Raw genomic sequence first — 13,252 nt, 5'->3', positions numbered from 1 at the left:
GTTTTTATCCTCAATCTCAGTTGGTTGACAGTATGTTATCTGTAAGGACTTCCAACTTTAGAAAAGAATAACACTTTTTTAATGATCACATTTTATAAATTGATTCTCTAAATGTAGGAGAAGGGTAGGGGTGAAGATATCTTCCTGTCACGTAGAATGTTTTTGTTATTTTCATGCCAACGTCTTTGAACGATGATAGTCTTCTCTATTTTGCAGATGAGATGATGTTAAAGCCCGTTTCGCTGAGTTTCGACTCCTTTCCCCAAGTTATAACTTATTAGTTTGATTGTGTAATTAATTTTTTTGACTTAGTGATGCACATTTTCTTATGTATTTTACTGCACTCCCCCCTCTTGACTGCTAAAAATAAAATGTGCAGACTGTAGTTTTACACTGAGTTTTTCTCTTTGTGCAAATTAAACTTAAGACCTTGTGGTAAACAGTACTCAGTGTCTCAACAGAAGGTGTGTACAGATTAGGGGCTCAGACACCTTGCCTCTCCAAATCTTGAGTCATGCCAAATGCAATAACTAATTCCCCCTCTCGTTAGAGAAAAATGAAGGTTAACAGTTGAATAGGTAATTAAATCCATTGGGTTATTGGTGCAGCCAAAATGACCTTAGGAAAAGGATATACAACAGTTTGGCAAGACACATGCAAAAGGAATAAAGATGATAGACTCTAGCAGGGGAGGCCACTTTGGGATCACTGGGGGCTCAAGGTCTCAGTTGTCAGCAGTGTCACTCAGAACAGTGCTAATCACTGCTGCAGCCTTCCTCTGATGCCTCAGAATGGTTTGTATTGACAGCATAAAATTTGTTTACCCTCTTCATTATCTTGAGGTAATCCTCCTAGCAGAAGCCTGCTGGCTTGAAGTGTGAGACCATTGTGGGTGTGGGAGGGGTGCACATTGGAGTGACATCTATTCTCCTTCCTGGAAAGAAATAATAAAGGCCTGAATGTAAACCCAGCAGAAAAAGATTACTCATGAATTTCTGTTGCTTTCTGTTAAAGGCTGAAGAAAAAAGTAAAAAGTCAACATTCTTGACCATGTATTCACATGCCCGCTCCAGGAAAACACAGCAATCATTTGACTCATCCCCAAATTTTTGACACTCTCCTCAGGGTTTTATTTCCCTCATAATCTGCTCTAATTGTATCTTCAGTGTTGCCAATGACTTTGGAGGGCTTTGCTGCATGTTAATGTCTTCCAGTGTTGGGGGAAAAGTTCTTCCCAACATCTGTTCCAAATGTGTTTATCTGTAATTTTAATTCATGCTCACTTGCCTTGTCATCTGGTCTGGGCTGAAATTAGTTGAGATTATTTGTACTATTTAAGATTTTATGCTCTTCAATTAAATCCTCCCAACGAGTCTTGGCATGGCATCATATGATTTCCTCCCGGTCTTCCTTGTTGTTTTAGGTGAATTCAGAATGAAATGGTTTGAGAGAGAGGATTCCAGGATATTTGAAATGAAGGGAGACCTGGAAAGGTACTTGATGAGAATATAAACTAAGAGGCACAGAATGAGAATATAAGCTCATGTGCAAATAGAGGAACTAGCAGTCGGTAGATGGGCCAGGTCCTCTGCATAGTGATACATGGATCCATAGACACCCCAGTGACCATGAGCTAATATAATCTAGGAAGACAGGGCTGAGGCTAGGAGCAGAGGGCATTTCAAGTACAGTGTCAGGGAGTTCATGAATTCAGTGACCCTGAAAGTGCTCCAATGAATGAGGGTCTATAAGTCCCCAGAATGAGGCAGATTGTTCCAGAGAGACCTGAAACTAAGGCTAGACAACCTTGGAAAAAAATACCCTTAAATCTTGACTGCTATGGAAGAAACCAATTGCGTTCTAAAGTGGAAAGGACTGTTCTCATCCTTTAGGGCTCAGGTTTCTCCTTGGCATGTGTTTTGGTTTGGAGTTGAGTAGGGATCCAGATCTCATAAAGGATCTTCAGGCCACATCCTTCCTGATCCATCTGTGGTATAGAGCTGATTCAAGCCTTGGAGGCACATGAATGTGCTATTTTCTGTATGACGTTGTGCCTTCTGTGGATTATGAGTTTGGGTGAGTGGTAGCGGAGGAAGAGCTATTGACTTTCTGAGATTCAATTTAGGGTAGAAGAATCTGGAGTTTATTTTCAGAATGTTCAGGAACATCATCTCAAAGGTGCACTGCCTGACCTGTTGGGGGATATGTCATGGGCAGGAGGCTGAGGGTAAGCCATTGTGCTCTATAAAGAATCAAACTTTAGCTATGTTAGCAATGCTAAGTCCTGCTTTGGGGTGGTAGCCTTTTCATTCCCTCTTGTGAAAAATGCACAGGGGTAAATCATGCAGATGCATGTCCATCATTGGTTGTAGAAGTCAAAGATGAAGCAAAAGAAATGACTGGTTTTAAAGAGTATAGAGAGGAATTTGGAGAGCAGCAGTGTTGGGGGCTTCTTTATTATGAGGAGAGCTTATTATACACAGATCAGGACAATGGATTTAAAGAAATAAAATTGTTTTACTCATGTTATTTTGGACTGGATATAGAAGTCTTGATGCTGGACTACTGGGGGAGTCCCAATTGTAGACTGCTCCCACCAGAGGAGGAAAAATGTAATACCAAAGTTTGTTTCTTCATTCATTTTCTTGAGCATGTTGTTGACTCTTGCTTTTCCCTGTGTTTGGAACTCACATTCTTTGTCCAGCCAACCTTGCTCATCCTGCCAATTTCCTTCTTGAACACCTTGTATTAGTACAATTTTCTGTGATAGTCCTGGAGCACCTTGTCCTCCTCCATCATAATGTCCCCTTATAATCCAGTGCTTAAGGTCAGACATCACCACTAGATGTGTAAGATAAATGAAGACATATTTATGATGGTTATTTTTTAAATTTTTTTATTTTTTGCTAAATCCCTATTTACCTGGCATAGTGCCTGAGAATATTTTAGCTGCTTAATAAATTTTTGTTGAATGAAATCTCTGCTAGGAACTAAAATTAAGGAGTTATTCTGAGTAAAAGCCAAAGACTTACTTCAGTAGATTATGTGTCTTTCTTTGAGCATCTGCTCGTTTTAACCACTTATATTTGAGTTCCAACTGGGTCTTATTCATCTTGGTTTCTCAAGAGAGTGCTCCGTTGTGTGATAAGTTATTTTTATTTTATTTTATTTTCTGCATCGAGTCTTTAAGCAATGAATGATAATAGAGTGTTTCTTGAGAAAGAGAGATGGCTTGTGTCTTTGGGAAGATACAGGCATTTCATGGAGTGGACAATTCGAGTATTTGATGGGGAACAGGTCTCTTCAGGCTGGAACAATATTTTTTAAATTTCTCCTGATCAGAAAAATTGTTGCTAGGGAATCAAATGGGGTGGTGGGGAGAAACTGAGAATGGTATTTGAGTTTCTATTTCTATTTCATTCACCAACCAATACTTGAATATCTACAGGGAAAGTGGTTAATCTCTTTGAGGCTCAACTTATGCATCTTTAACACTCTTTTAATTCTAAGTTTGAAATATGCTGAGGATTTAGTCATTGACTCACAGACACTGAGTGCCTATGATGTGCTGAGCCAGGTACAAGGTGAACTGACCTGCATGGCCCGTCCCTTATGGAGGTGCCTAGTGAGAAGAGACATCTACCAACAAGCACAGAAATAAACCCATATTACTAATAACTACTATAAACAGGAAGATCAGGGTGCTCTGGGGAGAGAATAATGGGTCTCAATCTAATCTTGGGAGACAAGAAAATCTTCCCCAAATGGAGGAGAGAGAGAGAGAGAGAGAGAGAGAGAGAGAGAGAGAGAGAGAGAGAGAGAGAGAGAGAGAGAGAATGTGTGTGTACACATATGTATGTATGACTGTGTTCTGTTTCAAAAATTTTTCTTCTTACAACATATCAGAGTCTTTGGGACACTATGAAGTCAGTTTTAAGAGGAAAATTTATAGCTCTGAGTGCTTACCTTAAAAAATCAGAAAGGTCAAAAATGAAAACCCTATGATGCATTTTGAGGTCCTAGGAAAACAAGAACAAATTCATTCCAAAACTCATAGAAGGAAGGAAATAATTAAGATTAGAGATGAAATTAATGAAATAGAGAATAAAAAATAAAGCAAAGGGTCAGTGTAACAAAGATCAAGAATAGGCAAAACAATTTAAGCAAAAAGAACAATATTGGAGAAATCGTAATACCCGGTTTCAAATTATGCTACAAAGGTATCGATTCAAAATCATTATGGTACTGTCATAAAAACAGATAGATGTATAGACTGATAGAAGACACAGAGTCAAACCCACATGGATACAGTCCTCTAATATTTGACAAAGGCACAAAAATATTGGAGAAAAGATACACTTTTCAACAAACTGTGCCAGGAAAACTGGGTATTTGTAAGAAAATGAAACTAGATTCCTCTCTCTCATCCTGCACAAAAGTCAACTCACAGTGAATCAGAGACCTAGGAATTAGATATGAAACTTTGCAATCACTAGAAGAAAACAGGGTTAAAACTCCAACATATGTAAGTGCAGGCAGCACCTTCCTCAATGGTACTCCTAAAACTCAGGAAATAATACTAAGAATTAATATATTAAGTAGCATCAAATTTAAAAACTTCTGCACAGCAAAGGAAACAATTAAGAATGTGAAAAGAAGTCTATGGTATGTGAGAAAATCTTTGCCAGCTATTCTTCTGACATAGGATACAGAATATATAAAGAACTGAAAAATAACTTAGTATCAAAATATACAAATAAAATATTAAAATCCCCTCAAATAAATGAACAAATGAACTAAATACACATATTTCAAAAGAAGAAATACTGATGACCCACAAATACAAAACATATTTGTTACTTTTAACAATCATGAAAAGGCAAATGAAAACTACACTGAGATTTCATCTCACTTGAGTTAGAATGCCAATCATCAAAAATACAAACAGTAATAAGTGCTGCGGAGAATGCAGGGAGAAAAGAAACACTTATGCACCATTACTGAGATCGTAAATTAGTACAACCACTATGAAAATCAGTACAGAGTCTCCTCAGAAGTCTAGAAATGTACATACCATATGACCCAGCTATATTACTCCTCAGTATTTATTCAAAAACTAAAGTCGGCATATATAGCAATACATGCATCACCTTGTTTATAGCTGCTCAGTTCACAATAGCTAAGTTAAGAACCAGCCTAGGTGCCTGTCAATGGATAAATTAATAAGGAAAATGTGATATGTATATACAATGGAGTTTTATGCACCCCTAAAGAAGAATGAAATTATGATATTTATGGGAAAATGGATGGTATTGAGAACACAATGTTAAGTGAAATAAATTGAACTCAGAAAGTGAAAGGTCATACATTTTTCTCTTACATATGAAATCTAGAGAGGGAACGGTTTTATAAAAATGGAATGAAGATCAGTAGAGTAGATAATGGGTGCTGGGGGTGAGGGATGTGTGAAGGGAAAGGGGAGGTACTGGGCAATGAAATGCATATATCACAGTCAATCCCGCTATTTTGTATAATTATAATACACCAACAAAATCTCTTCCTCCAGTTTTATTCAGCATAATTGACAAGTAAAAATCATATATTAATGGTTACAAAATGTGTATACATTGATTTAAATTATTAAATCAATATAATTAACATATCTATCACCTCACACACTTACATTTTTTGGTTGTGTAGTGATAACATTTGGATCGACTTCACTAATTTTTCAGTGTATTATGCATTATCATTAACTGTAGTCACCAGGAGGTACAATAGATCTCCAGAACTTACTGTTCTTACTTAACTGAAACCTTGTACCATTTGACCAATATCCCCCAGCCCTGCTCCATAAGTAGACTTTATTTAATCCTGAAGACTTGAAGCCCAAGGAGAAATTATTCTTGTAGGGATGTGTAATCATGTTCTGAATTTGTGGGACAAGTTTGAAGGACCTTGAGTCAGAAAAGAGATTGGCATACTAGAGGCATTAGCAGGAAGGCTGAAGTGGTTGTAAGGATGTGATGGAGAGGGGTGTTTATTACCTTGGGTCGAAGTTAAAGATTTTGTATTTCTCTTAAATAAAATGGGAAGCCCTTGGAAGATTTTTAAGGAAGAGAGTGACATGATCCAATCTAGTTTAAAGAATCCTTTTGTGTGGAAAATAGATTAAAGACAAATCAGAGTGGGGAAAGGAAGGAGATATCTTTGCGAGAAATGATAGTAAAGTGGAGTAGGATGGAACCCAGGGCCTCACAAGTACCCTACCACATCTGCATCCCAGGCCCCTGTGTTCGTAAGGGTGAATCGTGAGTTGACATCTGGATGGATTGGCAGTGGGCTATCGACAATGGCATAATATGGGTTTGTGTAACTTCCTGTGATGTAAAGGGGGACCGTGATCCCCCAATTATTGCTCCAGAGGAAGGTAGGTGTTCTAAAATCATCAGGCACAATTAGATTTAATTTCTTCTAAGAACAGATTGGCGGAAACTACAGTTGGGGCCCAAATGTACCAACTAAAAAAATAATTTATAGGACACAGAGGGTTATTATCTACACACATTCTCAGAGAATAGTCCTTAGTAGTTGTTTATACCCCTAAGTATTTAAATATTGTTAGTGGTCCTAACAAGAACTTTCAAGTCAACTTGTGACTGTCACTTACTGGTTTCATTACCTTGGATAAGCAAAGTCCAAGCCATACCTTTCCTAAGCTGTACAATGGGGATAAATGTCATCTTTAGGGTGTTATGAGGGCTTCATGAGGTAATATGTGTCACATGGTTAGCAATAAGCCTGGCATATTGGAAGATTTCAATATCTTTATAATGAAGATATTCTCTGTATTCATGTCAGTCTTAGTTAAAGTGATGCTGTGTGCTTGTAATGACAGAATAGAGTCACTTATTTAAAACAGTCAATTAAAAACTTTAAAATTAGGCAACTTATTTAAATGTGAGTGTATGTGTGTGTGTCTTCTACAATCTGGTCACAGCTTCTAATTTCATAACAAATAAAAACAAGAAATCAGTATTTAAGAAGGAGGATGACTTTGAGGAGACTCATGTATCAAACTGTGTCGATCACCAGCAGAAGAAAAAAAAATCTGCCAAGTCTAGCTGGAGGACTCGAGACACACACAACACACACACACACACACACACACACAGAGAGAGAGAGAGAGAGAGAGAGAGAGAGAGAGAGAGAAAGATTTGCTCAGTAGCAACTGAAGACAAACATCCAGGAAAGAAAGCTGTGAATCTTAAATGTCATGCTATTCAGACATACCAGATAAGAAAGACAAAGCTGTTAGAAGGATTCTGGAAGGTGGAGAATTAATTGAGGATATATGAGCTGGAAGCCAACTCAGATGCTGAGGTGGGGTTTTAAGAAGGATGTTCACCAGCTGGGGTGATGAAAGTGTTCTAAAATTGGATTGTGGTTATGGTCGCACAACTGGGTGAATCTACTAAAATCATCAAACTATCTACTTACAATAGCTGAATTTTATGGAATGTAAATTATAATTCAATAAAAATGTTTAAAGAAAGAAATATGGTGACTAGAAATGAGTCAAATTTGCCCTCTAAGTGGTTATGATGGGTGAATGCAGCCTGTGCAGATTCGTGTATCTGTTCATTCAGTCTTTAATTTACCCAGCCATACTACTACCCATCCATTTTTCCATACATCTATAAGTCAATCATTAATTCATACAACTATACCTATGCAGGAAACTTCTGGTTGAGAGAAATGAATGAGATATAAACTCTGACTGAAAGAAGTTGGAGTGGCTAAAGTTAGACGTTTTAAAGAGGAAGACTTGGAATTATTGGCAGAAAACATGTCTTAGCTTTGTGTTGCTTTGACTAAAATACCTAGCAAGAATAACTTAGAGGAGGAAAGATTTATTTTGAGTTCATGGTGTCAGAGGTTCAGTCCATGGTTATCCAACTCTACCACTCTGAGTCCGAGGTGAGGAAGAACATCATGATAGAAAGGTGTAGAGGAAGAAAGCATCTCAGCTCATGGCAACTGGGGAGCAGATTGAGAAAGGGCAAGACAGTGGGGGTGGTGGTGGAGGGAGGAGATGAATGAGAAGCAAGGGATAAAAAATAAACTCCAAAGGCATGCATGCCTCCAACCTGCCTCCAGTTACCATCCAGTTAGTCCATTCAAATTTTTTACTAATTCATCAAATGAATTAGATTACAGGTCTCATAAGGAAATAATTTCATCTCTGAGCATTAACATTCCTGCATTGCTTAAAGTGAGCTCCTGGGGAGACACCTCATACCCAAGCCATAATTGTGTGTGTGTGTGTGTGTGTGTATTTGAAAGTGTAAATTATAGTCTGTTTGAATATATGCATTCAGAAAGTGTATCCTCTTTATCCCTTGGATAGAATGTATAGAAATCTGTTTCTCTTGGAAAGACAGTGGAATAGCAGCATGGTGTTAATGGGCTGTGGCTTCAATCAGACCTGTGTTATGGTAACTTCCACAAGTGCACTCACTTCTTTGAACTTCAAATTGCCACATTTGTAAAGCAGGGATAATAATTGAATTTTATAGAATTGTTAATATAATTAAATGACTACCATATGTAAAGCACTTAACTGATTGCCTAGCTCATAGTACATGCTCAAGAAATGTTAATTATTGTTGTAATACTTGTGTCAGATTATTTAAGATTTTCCAAACTTCCCCTTCCTCAGGGATTGAAATTCTGTTTCCTCCCACAAGTGTCTGTGTCCTGCTACTTCCATGTTTCTGTCTGCTATAGTTTTTGCATCATCTAGAAAAGATTTCTCCATCCCTCAGATGCTGACAATTTGTACTCCTTGCATCTCACTTAACGTAGATTGCCTTATGTTGATGTTACGCCTGTATGTGGTTTATCTTTCTTTAAAGTTTGCAATTTCCCTGTGGACAGAGCATATTCTAAATACCTTTGCACTGTTCCAAGATGTTTACCCACATAGTAAATGTCCTATAAATATTGAGTAAATGATTACTCAGTGGTACAGAAAGGCAAGTGAGACTGAATAAATACTGCTTCAATGAAGGCCTACATTAATTAAACATATTTTTGACATGATAGTCAGGCCCAACCAAAGTGGATTTGATGATAAGTTTGGTTTGCCTTGGGCCCTTCACTGTCCTCAAAATAAAAATTTTCTAACTCCTTGAATTGTGAGTTGACATGGCACACGCTTGATAGATGTTGGAAAAATATTTTTTTAACCATAAATTTGTTTGTTTATTTTCTAAATTTTATTTTTAATTAAAAAATATATTCTTTCCCCTCATCTGTTTATGGGGCATAATATAATGTTTTGATGTATGTTGATAACAGTGTTTGAGGGATTTTGTTCCAGGCTATCAAATGCAGGTAAAAAGGAAAGGGAGAGAAAAGAAATATAGACAAAGAATAACTGTGATAAAAGATGACCATATGATGTTGGTTAAAACTTCAGAATGAAGAAAAATATGACAACTTAATTATTGATCAATTCTAAGATGAGAAGTAAAATATAGGCAGTTAGTCTGGGTAAGAGATCTGTGATGCTTAAAGTTGCCCTTTGGTAGCAAAACATCAAATTATTTTAGTTGTAACAGTTACTGTAAGCCTTTCAAGTTCATGCAGAAGTGTTCTCAGCTATCAGAGGTTTCAGATTTCCAACAAGTTACACTCTTGCTCTACTCTTGACTTGAGTAATCACCAGTACACAGGCCATAGGTAGTGAGGCTGGATATAATAGCATGCTCACTAGGGCTACACATTTGCTCTATTATCTCAAGGAATGGCTGTGTCTTTCATTTAATATTGCCAGTTTTACTGTCAGAAGGGTATATAACATAATGGAAAGTATATGGGCATCTCCACTTACTAGATAAGTGTTGGTGAGTTTAAATTTCTCTTATCTTGAAGTTGAGGATAACAGCATTATTATTTTGAGCTTTAATCATTGTTAACATCAACATGATCATCATGGTGGGTACCCTTTATTGACTTTTGTAGTATGTATCAGTAACTGTTCTAAGTGCTTTACAAGGATCAGTCTACTTAACTTTTTGAACAGCGTATTAATAAGGTGTATAATGCTTTTGTCCTCATTTAAAATATCCAGTATAATGCCAGGCATATTATATATACATAAATTTTATTATTATTATTATTTAATAACAATTATTATCATCCTCTAGATAAAGCACAGCCTAATTATTTTTGGATTAAAATTTTATTTCAGAGAAAAAAAATCTTCTAGAATTTCATCAAAAAGGAATTAAATTTAGACTTTATCTAGTTTAGTTGATTTCCGTATTTTTAAGCCACAAATTGTCATTTCCAAGATCCATATGTCAAAAACATAAAAGTATAAGTATTCTACTTGAATCAGGAGTGGATAACTTGAACCCTATGTCACAGTTTATCTGTGCCCAGGACTCTGAGAAACATACTTTGGAAATCACTGATAGTATCCATTCTTGGTATATACACCTAGATAGGCAAAGTGATTTATAGTGTTTGCTAACTGCAGGCTCTGAATTATGCATCAGATCCTAAATCTAGTATTTTCTATGAGACCACAACATGTAGTTTCATAGCATAGTAATTATTATTCCCTAAAATATACTGATTTAAAGATAACAAAGTACCCTCATATATCTTAACATATTTGAACTTTACAATTTTTGTGGTAGGTATAATGAATTCTTAGTATACCCCAAATGCTGTATAATATATGCACATTAAAAAAATTCTGGTAGAAATAGCAGTAGAGGAAGGGGGAAAATCAGAGACCTGAAATATTAGAAAAGTGTGATATCATTGAAATAAGCAAGTACAGGAAAGTTGGCATTTTCCCTGAGAGCAATTTCTAGGCCTCAGTGGTTTGGGCTGTGGCTTTTAATGGACACTGTGTAGGAATGTGGGAGATAGTTTGGTGCCAGTTGATATGCTTTAAATAAGGACCTTGAATGGTGAATCCCTCAATGGGTGAACTAGGAAAAATCCACAGTAAAAAAGGAAAGTTGCCTATCAGTCTTGACTCTAGATTACGGTCTAGAGGATAAAAGTTTGCATTCCTGAAAGCTTTGGGCTCGAATTTATTCTATCTGTGTGGCTCAGTTCTCATCCCCAAGGCAAAGTTGTAGTTTAAAGTGATTTTGGATTGATGATTCCCTTAAGCAACTGACAGAAGCAAACACAAATTCTCTGAAGAAATGCAATTTTAAAACCAAAACTTCAAATAATTCCCATAGATTAAATTTCAAAGAATATGAGCTTGCAAATAAAAGAATCAACTCAAAACACAAGAAAATTAACCATCATGTGTGATACTCAGCACAAACTACCAACTGCAAAATTAGATGTGCAAGACTGAAGATATTGAAACTGTTAATATAGAACATGCAAGTGTAATGTGTTTGAAGAAATAAAAAAAAAGATGAAAGAATGAGGGACTGTCAGATTTGACAAACAGATCAAAAAAGAAGCAGTTATAATTCTAGAAAATAAAAATAAGTGAAATAAAAAAAATATGTGACTGAAACAGAATGTGATAGAACTCTAGAGAGACATCTTAAAAGATACATCCAGAAGGCATACAGAATTTAGCATCAAAAGTAAAGAGAAACAGATTATATGAAAAAACAAATGTAAGTTATATGAAGGAGAGCTCAAGAAGGAAAAACATTTATCCAGTTAGCATAAAGAAGAGAGAAAATTGTGAAGAGAGAATGTTTGAGAGTCTTTCAAAATGGTGAAAGATTCCACCAGTCTTCATATTTAGGAATCCCAAGAAATCCCAATAGTAAATTCATGAACCTCAGTGTAAAACTAAAGAGTATATAACAAAAGCAAGCAACCAACCAGACAAGCAGATCTTGGAAAGTATCTATAGAGAAAGAGGTTGCTTCATAGGAAGGAATGACTGTTAGATTAACAACTGACTACTCCAAAGCAGTAATAGAAATCGTAAAAATGGAATGATGTTTTCAAAGTATTGAGACAGAGTAACTGTCTAGCCAGTAAAGTTATAAAGATGAGGATAGTATATAGATACGTTTAGACAAATGAAAATCAAGCAGGGTCCTATGAAAGGATCCTTGGTAAAGAAGCTTCTAAAGTATATTTTAGGAAGATAAATAATTATCCTGGAAGGCATGGCAGGGATTCAGGCAGAAATGTTGAGAAAAAGAAAATGTCAAACCTGTGGCTAAAAGAATATGGTATATCATACAGCATTGATGAATGTTGTTAACATTAGTAAGTGTGAATAGAAAAAAAAACACACCATACAAGATGTGTACAGTATGATTTCATATATATGAACTTTGAAATGGGTAAAACTAAATTATATTTGCATAAGTAAATAGTACCTATACATGATAAAATCATAAATATATGTAAGGGAGTGATTAACCCAGAATTCAGGATAGTTATCTCTGATGGCTGGAAGAAAGATTCATTGGAGAGATGTAATTAAGAGATACTGATAATATTTTCTTGTATTAATTATATATATTTGTATATTTTATCTTTCCTTTTCTACATATCATAATTTTTTTCAATGAAACAATTATAAAAAGTCCAGTCATGTAACATGATAATAGGAAGAGCATTCAGGATCCGCATGAATAAGAGCCTTCAGGTAGTGACAACCTTAGTAAATTTGAGTACAGTAACAAAATCTCGTTAGCTTGGGATAGACTAAAGTTTCCTATTTCTCTTCTCCAACCCCCTGCCCTATTCACCCTTGTTTATTGCCATTGTATGTTTTCATGCATAATGACATAATAAAAAAGTTTCATGCTTTATTATTTGGAGGTCTTTTATTCCCTCCCTTCCTGATGTAAAATTTTATTTGTATCTTCTAGGTCATAACTTTTGTGCTGAAGCACCTAAATGTGGTGAAAACTCAGAGTGTAAAAACTGGAATACAAAAGCTACTTGTGAGTGCAAGAATGGTTACATTTCTGTCCAGGGAGACTCTGCCTACTGTGAAGGTAAGTAAAGAATTTAAAGAAGTCACTTGTGAGAAACTGGCTGAGAAATGTGTTCCCACAAGAAACTGTACCAACTACCCCAAGTACTCTGTTTTCCTGGTTTATTCAAGCTGTTTACCATGAGAAAGCAAGACCTTTGAAGGTTGTTGCAAAACATTACAAGTAACCAAAAGTAACAAGTTTTATGTGAAATCCCTGTTTCCACTGTTTGTCGCAATCACCAGAACAACCAT

The 13,252-nt window shown here is 36.1% G+C and overlaps 1 protein-coding gene across 2 annotated transcripts in view; it reads left to right on the top strand.

Annotated features, from left to right (window-relative positions):
- The window catches only part of Nell1 (neural EGFL like 1), an 840,108-nt gene that overhangs the window by 235,410 nt on the left and 591,446 nt on the right, over nt 1–13,252 (top strand). For both annotated transcript variants that reach the window (XM_058576884.1, XM_046438336.2), the window contains exon 12: nt 12,891–13,019. In XM_058576884.1, the coding sequence (XP_058432867.1) occupies nt 12,891–13,019 (129 nt within the window). The remainder of the gene's footprint in view (nt 1–12,890; nt 13,020–13,252) is intronic.

Source organism: Marmota monax, unplaced genomic scaffold (assembly GCF_021218885.2).
Source record: "Marmota monax isolate L192 unplaced genomic scaffold, Marmota_monax_Labrador192_F-V1.1 WCK01_AAM20220418_F8-fsc00061, whole genome shotgun sequence".
Lineage (NCBI taxonomy): Eukaryota > Metazoa > Chordata > Mammalia > Rodentia > Sciuridae > Marmota > Marmota monax.
The sequence above is the reverse complement of the archived record's forward strand: the minus strand, read 5'-3'. Positions and strand labels throughout refer to the sequence as shown.